This window comes from Jatropha curcas, chromosome 1, assembly GCF_041381405.1.
Source record: "Jatropha curcas cultivar XTBG-Jc1 chromosome 1, XTBG_Jcur_1.0, whole genome shotgun sequence".
Lineage (NCBI taxonomy): Eukaryota > Viridiplantae > Streptophyta > Magnoliopsida > Malpighiales > Euphorbiaceae > Jatropha > Jatropha curcas.
This window is the reverse complement of record NC_143151.1, coordinates 4,348,732-4,365,170: the sequence shown is the minus strand read 5'-3', so window position 1 is coordinate 4,365,170 and position 16,439 is coordinate 4,348,732. Positions and strand designations below refer to the sequence as shown.

The window sequence follows — 16,439 nt, the reverse complement described above, 5'->3', positions numbered from 1 at the left end:
ATTAAAAAAAAATTACTATATAAAAGAAGAAGAAATATAAAAAAGAATTGCTTTTAAACTTGCAAGTAAAGGCAAGTGGCATGATTATAGTAACCTATTTGAATCATTTCCCTCCCTACCCAACCCAGCTACCTCTATCCCCAGTCCCATCTAATAGTGAACCCTAAACTTGAATAAATATTATTAATATAATATAATATTTATTAGATTATATAAAAATATAAATAAATAATCAAAACAATTATACTATAAGAAACAAACAAGGGCAAAAAGGTCATTTAAAGCATATAATATTCGCGTTCTGTGAATCTTTGTCTCATTATACGCACCACCAATTCAATTTCAGTTACTTTAACAGAGAGGAAACAAAAACAAAGCAGAGAAACAGAGAAGCAACCAGAGAGAAAGAGAGAGGAAAAACCAATACCAAAAAATTTCATTTTTCATTTTCAATTCCAATATATAATTCCCACTTCAATTCCTGGAATTTGATTTCTTGCCCTTTCGAATTCTTTCTCTTCCTCTGTATCCCTTTCACAGGGAGCGGAGTAGAGGATCGTAACTCGCACGCCATTTCTTGATTCTCTCTCTCTATATATATAGTTGCACTTACTCGGTGGAAACTTTGAATTGTATTTTAGTTGAGAATTGAAGATTGATGGATATTTCAGAAAACAAAGAAATAATGGAAGGCTGGTTGTATCTAATTCGCTCAAATCGGATTGGTTTACAGTACTCCAGGAAACGGTACTTTGTTCTTGAAGATCATGTTCTTAAGAGCTTTAAGTCTGCTCCTGCTTCTAAAGATGAGGTTATTTCTTCTATTTCTTTCTATTTTTAAACATAGTGTGTTAGTCCTTTGATGGATCGTATTTTTTGCGTTTTTATGCTTTATATTATGTGTGCTTTTATTTGTTCATGCTGTTATTTTTTTGAGTTCAGATTCTAGTTTTGGGTTTCGATTAATGTACTTAGAGATCAATTGTTTTCTGTGTCTCCATGGAGTAATTATAGTTCTTAGTTTTTTTTTTTTAACAGTATTTTTAATTTTCTTTTCGTTATTATTGTCATACTAGGTGCTACATTGAGAAATAATTCAATTCTGAATTTATACTTCTCCAATTGATTATTTTTTGCATTAAGCATATTGATTTGGTATGACATGAAGTTTTAGATATTTCTTGATTGCGGACGCGGTTTTTTCTTTTTAAAATTTGAGATAGATTCCTTTTTTTTTTTTTTTTTTTGGGTTGATTATCATTTTGAAGTTTTCTGGGTTTTCTTTCGTTTAAGTAAGCTCATAGTGTCATTCTGCGGCAACTGAAGAAATATGGTGTAGTGGGCTTTAAACTGAAGCAGTATGTAAGCTTCATTTTCTTTGCGCAAAAGAAACGTTTTATCGTTTTAGTCTTCTAGAACTATGCAAAATAGATTCAGTGGTCCGTTAAGCTGGTAGTTGAGTTGTGTATCAGCCTCCGGTTGTTTCGGCAATCATGCCACTACAAACTTTATCTGGACAATTTTCATTGATTGCGATGTAGCCTTAATGAAAGTAAAAGTATTTCTTGGTGACAGCTTTGCTATTTTTAACTTTTTCTTTTCCTGGTCATTTACTTTTCATGAGCCATTTACCCAAATTAGAGGTGCTTGTATTTGAACAAGGATGTTTGCACTCTTGCCGCAAAGCCAAAGCCAATCTCAATATATTCTGGTCTCTGCACAACTCTTTTCCATGTCAGGAATATTTCTGCTTTGGCATTATACATCGTTATTTATAGCTCTTTAGTCCATAAATTAGATGAATATCATGATATCAACTTTAATTTTTTTTTTTTTTTTTTGTTGGATTCTGATTATGCTTATGATAGTGGACAGCGGATTTATAATGTGAAGCAACTTACCTATTGTTGAAAAATTAATCTCTGGCCAAAACTAACCAATGCCTCGAAGCGGGATGTAAAGATATGATCTAAAATTCCAAAGACAGAAAAAGTTTAGTATGACAAACACTAAATGATTTGCATCTTAATGAATTCAGAAGCAGGTAAAATGACTGAATAAAATTAAGAAGCATCGTGTAAATACATATTTAAACATATCCATAAGATGATAATATGAGTGGTAAATTTCTTGTTTGCCCAATTGCTGGTAAAGTAATTACGTGGACAAACTGAATGGGCAATTATTGAATTTCATATTTCATTTGAATGGTATGGTTCTTTATTATTAGTTTTGCAGTCTGTTTGACATACTCCTGCCTTATATTTCATTATGAAATTTGCTTTGTTCTAGTTTCGTTGTCTGTTTAGGGATTCAATAAGAGCATACACATTCCTGTGTTCATATCTTCATATGGTTTAACCTGATTTGCCTTCCAGGATCCTGTTAGAAGTGCAATTGTAGATTCCTGCATTCGGGTCACAGACAATGGGAGAGAGAGCATTCACAGAAAAGTATGGACAAAAACTACTATCTTTTCCGTGTTTTTCTTCTATATGTTTGTTCTTTTTCTCCCTTTATGGCATCATATCTACATAAGGACAGTGACTTGTGTACTTGCAGGTATTCTTCATATTTACACTTTATAATACTTCCAATCACAATGATCAACTTAAGGTGAGGCGACTGTTCTGTAAAAGGTTTTTGTTTCTATACAAACATTTCATGTTTAACTTATGGAATCTAAACACTATAGCTGGGAGCAAGCAGTCCTGAAGAAGCAGCAAGGTGGATTCATTCCATTCAAGAAGCGGCTCTGAAGGTTCCGTATTACTTGAGTGCATTAATTCATATGAGGCTGCTATGTGTTGGAGAAGGACTAATTCCTGTATGTATGTGCAGGGTGGTCAGAATGTTGTTGGATGTTCAAAGAGCAGCTGGCAGTCCTTTAAGTATGAGTAACACTATCTAGTACTTATTCTGTTTACCTGTTTTCTATTACTGAAACCCTTGACTTCAGCTAACTTACCCTGTGTTGGGCAATTATTGGATGCATATTTTCAGTTCATATGGATCTTGCTCGTGGAAATAGATTATTGAATTTGTTTGGCAAAGATATAAAAGTCAAAATTAGCCTTGTATAACATTTATATTTTACTTCTCAAATTCATATCTTGTGATTCTTTTCAAGCTTTCTAAATGTTTATGCTCTCAGATTGAGTGGTTCCAGTCGCGTAAGTCACAACAAACCTATAGACTGGACTCTTTGTTCACTCACTCACAGTGATTCAGTGACGGATGTTATTGCACCTTCAACTTGGACAATCTTTGGTTGTCAGAATGGTAAGAATAAAAGTTTGTAACAGTCTGTGTCAGATGACTAAGTTCCATACTTGCTAACATGGGTCTCTGTAGGTTTACGTCTGTTTAAAGAAGCAAAAGACAGGGATTCTCATGGAAAGGTTGGTAAATTTTCCTTTTCAGAATTTATTAGTAATTAATCATATTTCTGTTATTTCAATGTTCCTTTTCTTTGCAGTGGGATGATCATCCTGCAATAATGGCTGTGGGTGTGGTTGATGGAACCTCAGAAGCTATTTTTCAGACTCTTATGTCTCTTGGTCCTTCAAGATCAGAGTATGTTATACATGGAAGCTTTTAATTGGCACTTCTGAACATCAATGGTTTTTACGAGTCAATATCATCATTGAAGTGCAACAAATATTTATAGTAAGAGAAAATTGACAAGGTTTCCCTATGTTCATGAACAAAGACAAGCAAAGTCATCAACTTTGCGGAGAGCTTATCCAACTGAATATGTTGTAATCTTGCACAATGAGACACCTGGATATTTAATGGAATAAAAATAGATATATTTTTCTATCAGGTGCCCTATTTGTCTAGAATGTGGTTGCAGCATTTACATTATTAGGGATTCTTTTCTTCTTTTTCCAATACTGCATCCAGACAAAAACACACTCAATATTTCTCTTTAACTGTATAAATCTATATATCAAAATCTGATTGTTAAAGTACTGAAATACATTTTGCTAATTGACCTGTAGATGGGACTTCTGTTTCTACAAGGGTAGTGTGGTGGAGCACCTTGATGGTCATACTGATATTATTCACAAGATGCTGTATAATGATTGGTTGCCTTGGTCAGATCAATACCTTTAGTCATATCTAACTATCTTTTTCCTTAAACTGCAACAGTTTAAGATCCTGAATCTGTCTTTGCCATCATAAATTTCAGGGGGATGAAAAGAAGAGATCTTTTGTTGCGACGTTATTGGAGAAGGGAAGATGATGGAACGTATGGTAAGAATGCTGTGTAGTGAAATTTCATGGATTATTTTTTTGCTACAATGCTGTTTGAAAGAAAAAAACTTTTGATTCACTTTCTTCTGCTGCAGTTATTCTCTACCATTCTGTGTTTCACAAGAAGTGTCCACCCCAGAAAGGCTATGTTCGTTCCTGCCTTAAAAGTAATGTATGCTTATATATTTGGAAGCTTAAAAATTAATTTCCTGGATAGATCTTTTGAAGTTTTTTGTTTTCAGTGCTAATATGGATAGATAATGCTGGATGGATCTGCAATCATTATCCATATCATCTTCATCTTTCTAATACTTGGATGAAAACTAATTAAGACAGTATGAGTAGTTCTTATAGTTATGGTACTTGGAAAATCTGAATTGTGTATCCTTATCTTGTATTCCTTTTTTTCCCCTGAAGAGCAATTTGACATATAGTACTGTTTCATTAGTTACTGAGACTGCAAGATTCACTGATGGTTCTGCTGGCTTGTCATGATTTACAATCAATATCTTGCTAGTAAAAGTTATTGTATGGAATGTGTTACATGTCATGTGTTCTGATCTTCTGGTGATTGCTGGCACCTTGATCTCTTTGTCTCTCTTCCCCCTCCTTTATACCCCTCTTCTGTTCCACTTGGTTGCCCACTGGGGGGTTGGTGGATGGCCAAAGTCAAAATCAGTTAGATGATAACACTCTTTCATTCTCTTGCAGGTGGAGGATATGTCATATCTCCTGTAAACCAAGGGAAACGATCTGTGGTGAAGCACATGCTTGCTATTGACTGGAAGTTCTGGAAATCATATCTACGAACTTCTTCAGCTCGATCTATTACTATCAGAATGCTTGGGAGAGTTGCTGGTAATCTTCAAATATTACAAGATTTCTCTTTCTTTCATTTCCTGTGTTCTTCACATATTATGATTCCCTGGCATTTGCAGCTTTGCGAGAGTTGTTCAGAGCAAAATTGGGAAATTGCCCTTCCTCTGATTTCTCATCAGGAGAGTTGACAAGAAATGTTAAGTTGCATCTGGGTGAAGAGGATACTATGGTTGAAGATGGGAAGATTAAGGGGTATCAAAGTGAAGAAGTAGAGAAGACACCATCAGAACATGCCAGCCTAGTGGGCCTTGATGATGCTGCTGATGAGTTTTTTGATGTTCCAGAACCCACAGATCATGAATTATCAGAAAATGGGTGGAGCTATGATTTTGGTCATGAAACATACACCCAGGTAGCATTTGCAACAAATTTATTCATAATTATTTCATGGAAGGGGTACCTAGAATTGGTAGCTAAGGGACTTTCTTGTCGATATCTATCTTGTCAAGGATGTCTAAACTCATGCATGCAATTAGTTTTTGATCTTATTGTACAGCTAAAGACATAATTTCACCCTAAACTCTGTTACTTTAACCTTACGACACCCTTTACTTTTGATGAGTCAAAACAAAAGTAAAGTGTGTCATAAGGTTAAAGTAACAAACACTTCAACTTATAAAATTACACTAATTAAACACTTCAATTTGTAAAATTATTTTATTAAACACTTCAACTTGCAAAATTTGATCAATTAAACACCTATGAAAAAGTTGAATAATATGAAAATTATTATTCCAAAAACTATGCTAACTACATATCAAATAAATATTTTTTACATATGAAAGCCAAAAACCTTAAAAATTATTAATGTTAATGTGGAAAATTCTGTAGTTCTACCAAAATTTCCAAGTTCAAGTACAAAATAGGTCATTTACAAAGTCCAAGGGGCCACAAGGTTAAATTTGTAAAGTTTAGGGGCAACTTTATGTATTCAACCGTTTGATAATTTAATTTTTCACACCCGTATAGTTTTTCATCTTATATTATAGCACATGACTCACAACACAGATTTATTGTTTTAGTTTCTATATTTCTCATTTTAATTGCTAGTGTGGGCTAATGAAGGCAAAAATATTCTTTCCTTTCTTTGCTTCATATCAGTATTCTTCATTAAACAAATTCAGATGTTGCTTATTTTGATTCTCATGTCTCTTATGACTTTGAAAGCAGGAGATACGTCAACCCAGGTTATCCACTGCTGCTGGTTTTGTGAAGAAATTGCATGATCTTGCTGGTAAACTTGGTTTTTGTGATCAATGCAGAGCTTAATAAATTAATTGCAAATCTTAATTATTTCTGTCGGATGGGTTTGCTTTGTTGTTGTGCAATTTCATGACATTTAGAGACTCATGTATGCTGCAGTTCAAAAGAGGGGTTATGTGGACTTGCAAGAGATGGCAAGGGAAGACAGTATCTCGTGCTGCTATGGAACTACTCTTCCGAAAGACCCAGCTTGTACTATGCCTTCCAGTTGGACAGCAGCTGATCCTTCTAGCTTTTTAATCCGTGGAAAGAATTACCTTGAAGACCAGAAAAAGGTACCAAGCACTATTTGTTGATCACAAAATGCTGAAATGTTTAGCCAAACATGATGATCGTGGCCACTAATTGAATTGGCCTTAACGTTATTCAAGGCTTATATATTTCGACTTTCTCATGTGTATAGTATGTCAATCATAGTATTCAAGTCACATGCTCCATGGCCTAGGAAATGTCAAATTTTTTTTTACTTCTCTATAAATAATACATTCATGCTGCTTGGCAGTCTTTTAATTTCTCAATCCAGCTTTGTCCTTGTCAAAATCTGTGCAGGTTTTGGCAATTGTTCAGGTTTGGGCTTCCTTCCCAAATTGAGGAGGTGATTTTAAGAGTTGAATCTTATAGAGTTGCTCTGCTTTGTTGTTTTTTCCAGGTTAAGGCAAAAGGCACTTTGATGCAAATGGTTGCTGCAGACTGGCTAAGATCTGACAAGAGAGAAGATGATCTTGCAGGTCGTCCAGGGAGCATTGTTCAGGTAATATTTTAGTTCCTTGTGATTAATTTTGTCTAGTTTTGATCATGTATAGCTGAGCTGTCCCCTCCTGCATCTGCATCATGACATTTGTAACTAGAAATAAACTTAACAAGATTTTTTTTGCAGAAATATGCTGCACAGGGCGGACCAGAGTTCTTCTTCATTATAAACATACAAGTAAGTTTGGTATTCTGTTATACTCAGCCAGACCATCATCCCAACGACTACTCATATCTATCATTTATCATTGGAAAGATTCAATTTTTGAATATGAAACAGGTACCAGGTTCAACTACATATAGCCTTGCCCTATACTATATGATGACTATACCTTTGGAAAAGGCACCGTTGCTGGAGAGATTTGTCAAGGGGGATGATGCATATAGAAATTCAAGGTTTAAGCTCATACCTTACATATCCAAGGTTAGTAGCTCTGGGCATAAACTTGCTTTGTTTCTATGACCGAGCACCTGTTCATTCATTACGAATAAAATCATTGTCGCTTTAGAACAACTGAGCTATTGTGATACATCTACTGTAAAAGGGGGCCTTTCTCTGACCCATGTTTCAGAAATATTCTTATAGTGATACTTTCTCTTGTTTATCTTTTTCAGTAAGAAAACCAAAAGTGTTTCTCTTTTACCTTCCTTTCTACTGGGTTTTAATTGTTGATTTAAATGGTACAATGACTTGGGTTATCCCTTTCATCTTGCATGTGCATTTGATATCATTTTATTTGTAAAAATACTTAAACCTGAGGTCTGCCATGATCCTTATTTATGCGGCAACTTTTGATGAAAGCATAATATATAGTCATGCATTGCAATTATTCTTCTTATATATTTTCCACAAGATAAGACGTTATGGTTTGCTTATGTCAATTTCCATTTATTTTCTCAGGGTTCATGGATAGTCAAGCAGAGTGTAGGAAAGAAAGCTTGCCTGATTGGCCAAGCACTGGAAATTAATTATTTTCGTGGAAATAACTACCTGGAGGTAAACTTGCTAGAATAATTATCTATATAATTTGTAGTAGTAACATTGAAATTGTCAGGTGTACCAGATTCTCCTTGCTGTTTCAAATAAACTGTAATCATGTGTGCTTTGATCCAACATATATCTGTCATTGATCTTTTTTATTCAGCTAATTTCTGAATCTTAACATCATTTCAGCTTGGAGTCGATATTGGGTCATCAACGGTTGCAAGGGGAGTGGTCAGTCTCGTTCTCGGTTACCTCAGCAATTTGGTTATTGAAATGGCATTTTTAGTACAGGTAATACAAATTAAATTCTCAGACAAGGGCACAAATAAACAATGTTGAATTGTTAATTCTTTTCTGATTTTGATCACAAACCAACAAATATCCTCGCTCTTCAATATCAATAGTCTCTGAACCTAAGCAAGATTCTGTGGGGAAAATGAGTGTGTTTTCCCTTAAAATACCAATACTAGTGACTTGTTACATACGAAACACCTGGGCTTCACTTGTGGGTAGGGATGGAAGCAGTACATGTATTTTAGGGTACCCGCCCAGCTCCGATGCATTTAAAAATGATATGGATAATTACAAAATACATATCCATATCATTTTTACTGCAAAAGAAATGTGGTTTAAATAAGTCTACATTTAGCTAGTTTAAGATTTGTGGATATCCTATCCGTTTAAGAGGTATTTTAAACGGGCTTTAGATGGGTATAGGTAGTCAACTTAAATGAGTTCGAATATAGGTACTTAAATAGATATTTAGGTATAAATGATAAAATTTTAAACATTTACGAAAATGGGTAGCTTAAAATTTCGGGTACCCGCCCCGCTTCTTTCCCTACTTATGTGTGAATGTTTGTACCTCTCACTTCCTTGACACCATAGGATATGTGTTAGACAGACATGTGTATCATATGCTAAATTTTTGGACGATACACATTTAGGCCTGTGCATGTCGTGTCCTATAGCTTCTTAGTCCAATGTCACATTTCTTGATGATCTTCCAATCTCTCTCTTGTAGGGAAATACTTCGGAGGAGCTTCCGGAGTATCTGCTCGGAACTTGCCGGCTTAACCATTTGGATGCTTCCAAAGCAGTTTTACTGAACTCATGATTGTCACTGTCTATGTCATTTCCTTTAGAGGCTCAGCTCAACCATGGAAATTCATTCTTTTATTCAATGAAATTGACAATGTATTATGTTGTAAATATCATTAGATTTGATAGCCAAATCTTTGTAAAGATGCCACTTCAAGTTAGAGCTGATTGTCCAATTTAGTTTTGCCATATATTTAAAATTTCTGTTTGAAATGATAGATTGATATGAAACTTAAGAATTGACCAAAACAAATAATGATTAATATTGTAATTATTAAATCTAATAGTACACAAGTGATTTTGGCTTAAGAACCAAATATTATATTTAATTATTTTTCCAATCAAAGATATGACAATGTAATTTCTTTATAATTATTGTTATATTTTAAAATAAATTTTCTTTCCTAATTTTAAACTTTTTTAAAAATAAGTTTTGGCAATTAACTTTAAAAAGAAAAGGAGATCATGCATCATTTTTTTTTGGTTGACAATTAAATTATTTTTTAAAATATTTTTATCATTTGTATTTAAATATTATAAATAAACAAAGACTAATTAAATTATTTGACCTTCCGATTACAACAAAATCCCACTAATTATATTAGAGTTTAACAAATTAACCATTCGCTTTGACTTGCAAATTGCAATGATAACTTTTTAATCATTTTCTCTAATTACTCATAAACAATTCCTTGAATCTGTGTATGATTCAATTACAAGGTAGAATTCAACATAGCATAGCCGAGGGAAAAATTTCTGCCTTCCTTGGAAAAAAGTATCCTTTTTCTGTTTGGATGGCGAGACAATTCCGAGCAACCGTATCTGGAAAATTGTGATTTTGTTTGGTGTGGGGCCTAACGGATTTCGAGTGTTGTCTGGTAGAGTTCCAACACTGACTTGAAACCAATTTATGAGCACGAGATCCCTAAACTCGATACAGGTAGCCCACTAATCGTTGTTTTCTTTTTTTAAAATTATAATTAATGTCTATTTATTTATTTATTTTGGTTTCTGTTTCTGTTTGTCTTTCGTGTAAGTTTATTTTCTTCGTTCTGATTAGGGTTTTTGGTCGCTGGTGCTTTTTTTCCATTTCTGGTTTGTAATGTATAATTGCCTTTGTTTTGCTCCAATTTTAAGCTCTTTACCGTGTGCTGTTAAGTTTAATTGGAGGGAAAAAATGAGAAAGTTGATTGAGAAGAAATGGGTAACATTTATTGAATCATTAGGTAGATTTTGTTAGGAAAGGAAAGATATTTTTGGCTCTTTATTTTATTATTTGGAGAAATATTTGCTGTTATTAATCTAAATGAGGCAGAAATGTAATAAAAATTAAGAGAAGTGATTTTGTTGTTTAGCTTATTTCTCCATGTTATTTTATTGTTGATGCCTTCTTCCATGCTTGACATTGTCCGCTTTGGCAGGTTTTGTAGTAGGAAATATGCGGAAGGATCCTACTCTGCTGTTCGTTTTGCTTTTGGTGCTTCTTGTCCTGGGTACGTATCTCCGGGTTTTAGTTTTAGCTTAATTTTAATCTCCCAAAAAAATTTAATTGGAATTTTGGCTGATAACATTCTTTTTGCGATTCTTCTTGTTTCTGTATTAGTAAGTGCCTCTCCCATCAAAAATGATTTTAGCCATTGTGAAAAAATTGTCAAAAACTGGGCTGTTGCCTCTCTTGAACAAGAAGTTAAACATGACAAACACGTGCTTCGAGATTTGTTATTTTTCCTTCATGTCCCCAGAACAGGAGGGCGCACTTACTTTCATTGGTAATTCTCCATTTGCACAGTACAATCACTTGAAGATAGAGCTAACCATTTCTTACAACCATAGTAATTTCTGCCGTATGTTGTACATGCAGTTTCTTGAGAAAGTTGTACCATAATTCGGAGGAATGTCCCCGTTCATATGATAAGTTGAGGTTTGATCCAAGGTATTGTAGGTTTATGTATTCCTCTTTATGTTTGCATGTTTGTGGACTAATGAATTTCTCTCTATCTGAACTGACATTTTTTAAAAATCACTAGATATTAGTTTTTATTCAACTAAAATGTGTTCTTGTATGGATAATGTGGATGAGTAGATTTGGATATCTTCTTGAGCTGAATGTTTCCAGAAATCCATTTTTCCTTTTATAAAGGAAATTTCTACTTCTAACACTGATTTACAGGGTGTTTCCTTTCTGGTGGAACCATGGATACTACTGTACCCAAGTACCACAGATTCACATCTGATTTAGTAAATTTTTTTCTGTAAATCTAGGGAGTAATGCAAAGGCATGCTACTTTTGACCTTTAATCATATGTAACAGCATGTGTATACTGTAATTCCAGAAAAAAAAAAAAAAAAAAAAGGAAAGGGGAGGGAGGTGGGGGGCTGTATGTGATTGCTTCCGTTGCATTATGTAGGTTTGGATATTATTCTGGCACTGTTTTGTATGACATCTTTATTTATAGTTTTGCATTTGTGCAGCAAACAGAAGTGCAGGTTGTTGGTTACGCATGATGACTATAGCATGATGTCTAAGCTTCCCAAGGAGAAAACTTCAGTGGTGACCATACTTAGGAACCCAGTTGACCGCGTATTTAGTACTTACGAATTTTCGGTTGAAGTGGCGGCTAGGTTTTTGGTGCATCCTAACTTAACTTCGGCTACAAAAATGGCTGGCCAGTTGCGTCCTAGGAATGGTGGAATTAGTACGCTGAATATATGGCCATGGAAGTATTTGGTTCCATGGATGAGGGAAGACCTATTTAATAGGGTAGGTCAGCTTGTAAGCTGCTGTTGGATGTCTCATGTCTCTCTTACTTTTATTTAGTCTTTGGACTCTTATTTCATTTTCTTAATTTGCTGTTTCATAATCATTTGAACATATTTTCTTGCCACAGATGCATTATTCCGAAAACTATTTGCATACATTGTTTTCTCTTTGAGAAACATATCTTGAGAGAGAACCTTGTGATGTTTAATGTTTTAAATATTCATCTGCTTGACCATTTTGAGAGAGTTTTTGTTCCTTGTATCATTTATCTCTAATTGCATAAATCTATATGCATATCCTGCATGATAATATAGGGGGATCCAAGAATACGTGACTACTATTAGTTGACAGTTCATGGTGGAAGGGCTGGACTATTGGTTCTTTGCATGTTTATTTTTTTACTTTTATGACAGAGGGATGCCAGGAAACTTAGGGGCTCAAATCATGTTAAGAGCAAAGATCCATACAACATGGAGGAAATGGTTATGCCATTACATGAATACATCAGTGACCCTATAGCTCATGATATCATCCACAATGGAGCAACATTCCAGGTACTTGTCTAATTTAGTCTCACAGTATGTTGCAGTTTGTTGTTGTTGTCGGTTTTGTTTTTTCCTGCTTGTCTAATTTTTCATTCTTTTTATCTTTTGACTGTTTTGATCAACAGGTTGCAGGATTAACAAACAACTCTTATTTTGCGGAATCACATGAAGTGCGCCATTGCGTACAGAAATTTAAGACTCTTGGTGAACACGTACTGCAAGTTGCAAAGGTAATCACGATAAGTTTTCCATATTTTTTAGCAATGCATTATCGTTATAATGTTCCTCTGATTTTTTTCCCCTCATGGCTCTTTTCATGTTAGATACTTGTAAATCTTGCAGAAGAGGTTGGATGAGATGTTATATGTTGGTCTTACAGAGGACCATAGAGAATCTGCAACAATGTTTGCAAATGTGGTTGGTGCACAGGTAATTTCCCAGGGATTATCATCAAACTCTAGCATGGAGAATGCAGCTGATAATCCATCAGGTTAGACAGGCCCATTTTGCACTGTCAATAATAGTATTTAATTATCTATTCCATTCCCATTCAAATTCATTTTTCACTTGTGGTACAGAGCAGAGCTCCTCAGTTTCAGATTCTGAGCCTGAAAGTGAGGATCATCAGGTGAGTGGTAGTCTATCCTTTTCTTGAATGTGGTATAAGACTTGATAACTGGATACCAACTCCAGTGGCTGGTCATTTTATTGCTTTTCCTGGACAGCAGAATAGCACCTCAGACCAAAAGGCAAGTGAAATTGCTTCTCCAGAAAATCTGGAGAGGAAGAAAGGAAATGTAAGACACTTTGTACATGGATGTATGGATGGTTCTTTTGCTATAAAATGGGTAAAGTTTTGACTTGGATTTTCTTGTCCTTCATGTTAGATGACTGTAAAGACACTTATGGAAGCTTATGAAGATTGCATTTCTAATTTGCGGAAGGCCCAGGCACGTCGCCGTACCAATTCTCTGAAGAGAATAGCTCCAGCAAACTTTTCAAAGGAGGTATGCTTCCATAATCTTTTCTCTTGACTGGTCTTGTACTCTACATTTCTTTTCCCATTTTGTATCTCATGTAAATAAGTTTTGAGTACACTGCATATGCTGATCTGATTCCAAATTTTTTAAAGTGCACATGAACTTTGAATTTTTTTTTTTTTGACCAAGTCATAAACTTTGAATTTTCTCAATGCTTCTTTAGATATTTGTTAAATTATCAGATAATATAATTGAATTGATCTAGTGCAATAACAGATCACATTGCGACAGAAATTATTTTCATCATTACTTTTAGGCAATGGTATGTTTTTAGATCGTGTTGAGTAAAAAGTGTGTGATCTATTGGAGATTTTGAAGGGATTTAGAGTAATTGACAGTTGCTTGCACCCTCAGAAGTATCTGTTTTATGGAGTTTACCAACATTGCATTGGATGGAATTTTAAGTTGCTTGCACCCTCAGAAGTATCTGTTTTATGGAGTTTACCAACATTGCATTGGATGGAATTTTATGTCATCCAATATGTTGGAATCACTACTTAAAGAAAGGGTCATCAACCAGGATTGTTGGATTTTGAGTAGTCAAACATTTAGTTTCTCATGGTTGAAGTGGAGGGTCATGAACTCTGGATTGGAAACTCTTTTATTGGACTCCTAGTATTAACAATTTTTGTCGAGTTTCCCATGGTTGGAGTGGAATTTGATTTTGGTATTCATATATAGCATTTGAAATTTCTATTTCTTTTTATTTATTTAAGGAGACTGGAATAGTCGGCGTATTTTCAACCTAGACAAATTTTAATTTTCAAAGACATCGATGCACAAACTTTTAAATCAGAAGGTTTTGTCCATATCCATCATAGCATAGGAAATGTCTCAGTCATTTCCTTTTTATGATAATGTGTTGACGTTTCTCTTTATTGTTCTTGTTGGAATGAGTCTTTCTAGTTTTTTTGTGCCTTCTTCAATTGTTTGAATGCTATTTGACTCCATCTAAGCTGCATGTGCTATTTATTTGTTGGGTATCATCAGTCATTTCTCCTGAAGTTATATGATGATCCGGGCTGCTCATTTTGCTTGTTTAGTTCTGTGGCATCCTTTTACTATTGTCTTCCTAACAACTGGAAGTTCATTTTTCTTATTACAATTTCTTCCTCTAGTTATAATCATGTTGTCTTGGTCTATTTCTGAAAGTCTCAGTTTTATCATTGATGTAAAACATAATGAAGTCATGCACTCTCATTTGAGGCTCATTTTGGAAAGCAGGTGATTAAACACCTCGCCTTTACTTGTTGAATCGAAACCCTTTCAACATTACCATATCGGTATTGGATTTATTAGGATTTCCCTTATGAATTTGGATATAATAGGGTAATTTCTTCCCCTGTTGTAGCTAACGTTTGAATATGTGAAACTTCACCAGGATCGTCATCATGTTCCCAAGGTAGTTCTTGAGCAGATAAGATCACTCAACAATCTTGACCTGGAGCTTTATAAATATGCTCAAGACATATATGCAAAGCAACACAAACGCACAACACAAAAGTTGGCCAGTACGGTAAGTATATATCTGACAAGGACATGATTTTTGTTTAGTGATTATGCTGGCACCGGTGCCTCTTCTGCTGGTGGATGCATCAGCGAATAAAATTATATGATGTGTTGCTAAGACAAATTGCACGTCATCTTGCATTACTTCTGAAGTGTGTGTTTTGAATACACATGGAATACTCAGATGATTGCCTGACTACATGAAATCATTCTATGGTCCAAAGTGCATTTCATGGATTGATATAAAAATCTCAATTACATACTTGCAACTTAGGAAAAGCAACAAAATGGTGCCTTTGGAACTTTCCAGTATTTGTTCAAGAGTGAGAAGACACAAAACAGTCGCTAGAAATGCTTTGCGTGAAAACTGTAGCTTGTTTAAAACATTTTCTAATACAATTCCATAACACATCTGAATGGCTTTAGTAGTTCTGAAATCTGTCGTTGTTCCCTTTTGGAAAGTTTTGCCTGCGTTGTATTTGTGGTTGTGTTTAAATTCCTGAGAGTTGAAAAATAGGACCATAACAATTTACCCTTTTTGTCTTGGCAATGTGATTGCATGAAGCAAGTGGCACTTTTTATCTGATGCTGCAGGAAGGATTGGAGGGCTTGTTCAACAATTCAGGCGGTGTCTTATTGTGGAAACCCTATTCTCTGGTCGTGTCCTTTATCTTACTTCTTGTAATCCTGGTTATGTTTGTAAATGCAAAAAGAAGAACAGCAAAAGTTAAAATATGAATATCTCTCTAATCAGATATGGGGAAAAGTTAGATATGAATGTTATTTTGTTTACAAGCAAGTTGTAGGGTATCACATGCAGAGAAAAGTTATATAGTGGATAGGAAAGTAGGGATCGACCTGATTCCAATTTTTGGTGGATGCCTATGCTTAATTTATTCATGAACCGATTCATTTTTTGGTAGGGATCGCATTCCTGATAAGATTGAAGTCTCAGGAGTCTGTTTCTGTAACCTTCTGATATTGAATGTATTATTAGCATTATTCTATTCTATTTGGCGTTTCAGTTCTGTGTTGGCATCCTCGTGCCAAATTTGCCTCTGCTAATTGAAAGTTCTTTCTTCAGTTCGTAGCTATGTGCCACAAACACGGCAACATACGTAGTACTATAGAACTTTTTCTAAAATATTTAGCTTGTGTTGTGTCGGAAAAATATCTCGAATTGTATCGAAGAAGTGTCTGGCACTGATAATCAAAATCAAAGTCTCAATACTTGCATTATGTCTGGTGAAACATTAATAGAACAGAACAGAAAGCAAGGTGATAAAATTATATGGTATAAATATTGATTGATAGGCAACAAAGTAGCAAGCAGTATATTTAGATGG

The 16,439-nt window shown here is 34.7% G+C and overlaps 2 protein-coding genes across 6 annotated transcripts; both read left to right on the top strand.

Moving 5' to 3' along the window:
* Positions 1-339: 339 nt before the first annotated feature.
* Positions 340-9,438, top strand: LOC105628079 (Pleckstrin homology (PH) and lipid-binding START domains-containing protein). Its single transcript, XM_012209414.4, has 21 exons — positions 340-811; positions 2,379-2,453; positions 2,563-2,616; positions 2,696-2,761; positions 2,842-2,891; positions 3,155-3,282; positions 3,355-3,401; positions 3,479-3,576; positions 4,005-4,100; positions 4,196-4,260; positions 4,356-4,427; positions 4,972-5,118; positions 5,199-5,491; positions 6,310-6,373; positions 6,502-6,677; positions 7,052-7,153; positions 7,280-7,330; positions 7,433-7,576; positions 8,054-8,149; positions 8,327-8,428; positions 9,162-9,438. The coding sequence occupies exons 1-21, from the start codon at positions 659-661 to the stop codon at positions 9,252-9,254; spliced, it is 2,172 nt and encodes a 723-aa protein (XP_012064804.1). The 5' UTR covers positions 340-658; the 3' UTR covers positions 9,255-9,438.
* A 371-nt stretch (positions 9,439-9,809) lies between these two features.
* TPST (tyrosylprotein sulfotransferase) lies at positions 9,810-16,121 on the top strand. 5 transcript variants are annotated; one of them, XM_012209415.3, is made up of 13 exons: positions 9,810-10,178; positions 10,660-10,731; positions 10,842-11,007; positions 11,100-11,171; positions 11,711-11,999; positions 12,413-12,553; positions 12,670-12,774; positions 12,887-13,034; positions 13,123-13,172; positions 13,270-13,341; positions 13,432-13,551; positions 14,966-15,100; positions 15,688-16,121. In XM_012209415.3, exons 2-13 carry the CDS (start codon positions 10,677-10,679, stop codon positions 15,829-15,831), a joined length of 1,497 nt encoding a protein of 498 aa, XP_012064805.1. In that variant the 5' UTR covers positions 9,810-10,178; positions 10,660-10,676; the 3' UTR covers positions 15,832-16,121. The 5 variants fall into 5 exon arrangements, with proteins under 5 accessions (XP_012064805.1, XP_020532613.2, XP_089582145.1 ...); XM_020676954.2 differs by lacking the exon at positions 9,810-10,178 and adding an exon at positions 10,275-10,333; XM_089726019.1 differs by lacking the exon at positions 9,810-10,178 and adding an exon at positions 10,401-10,464 and having other exon boundaries at positions 13,273-13,341.
* The last annotated feature ends 318 nt before the right edge of the window (positions 16,122-16,439 follow it).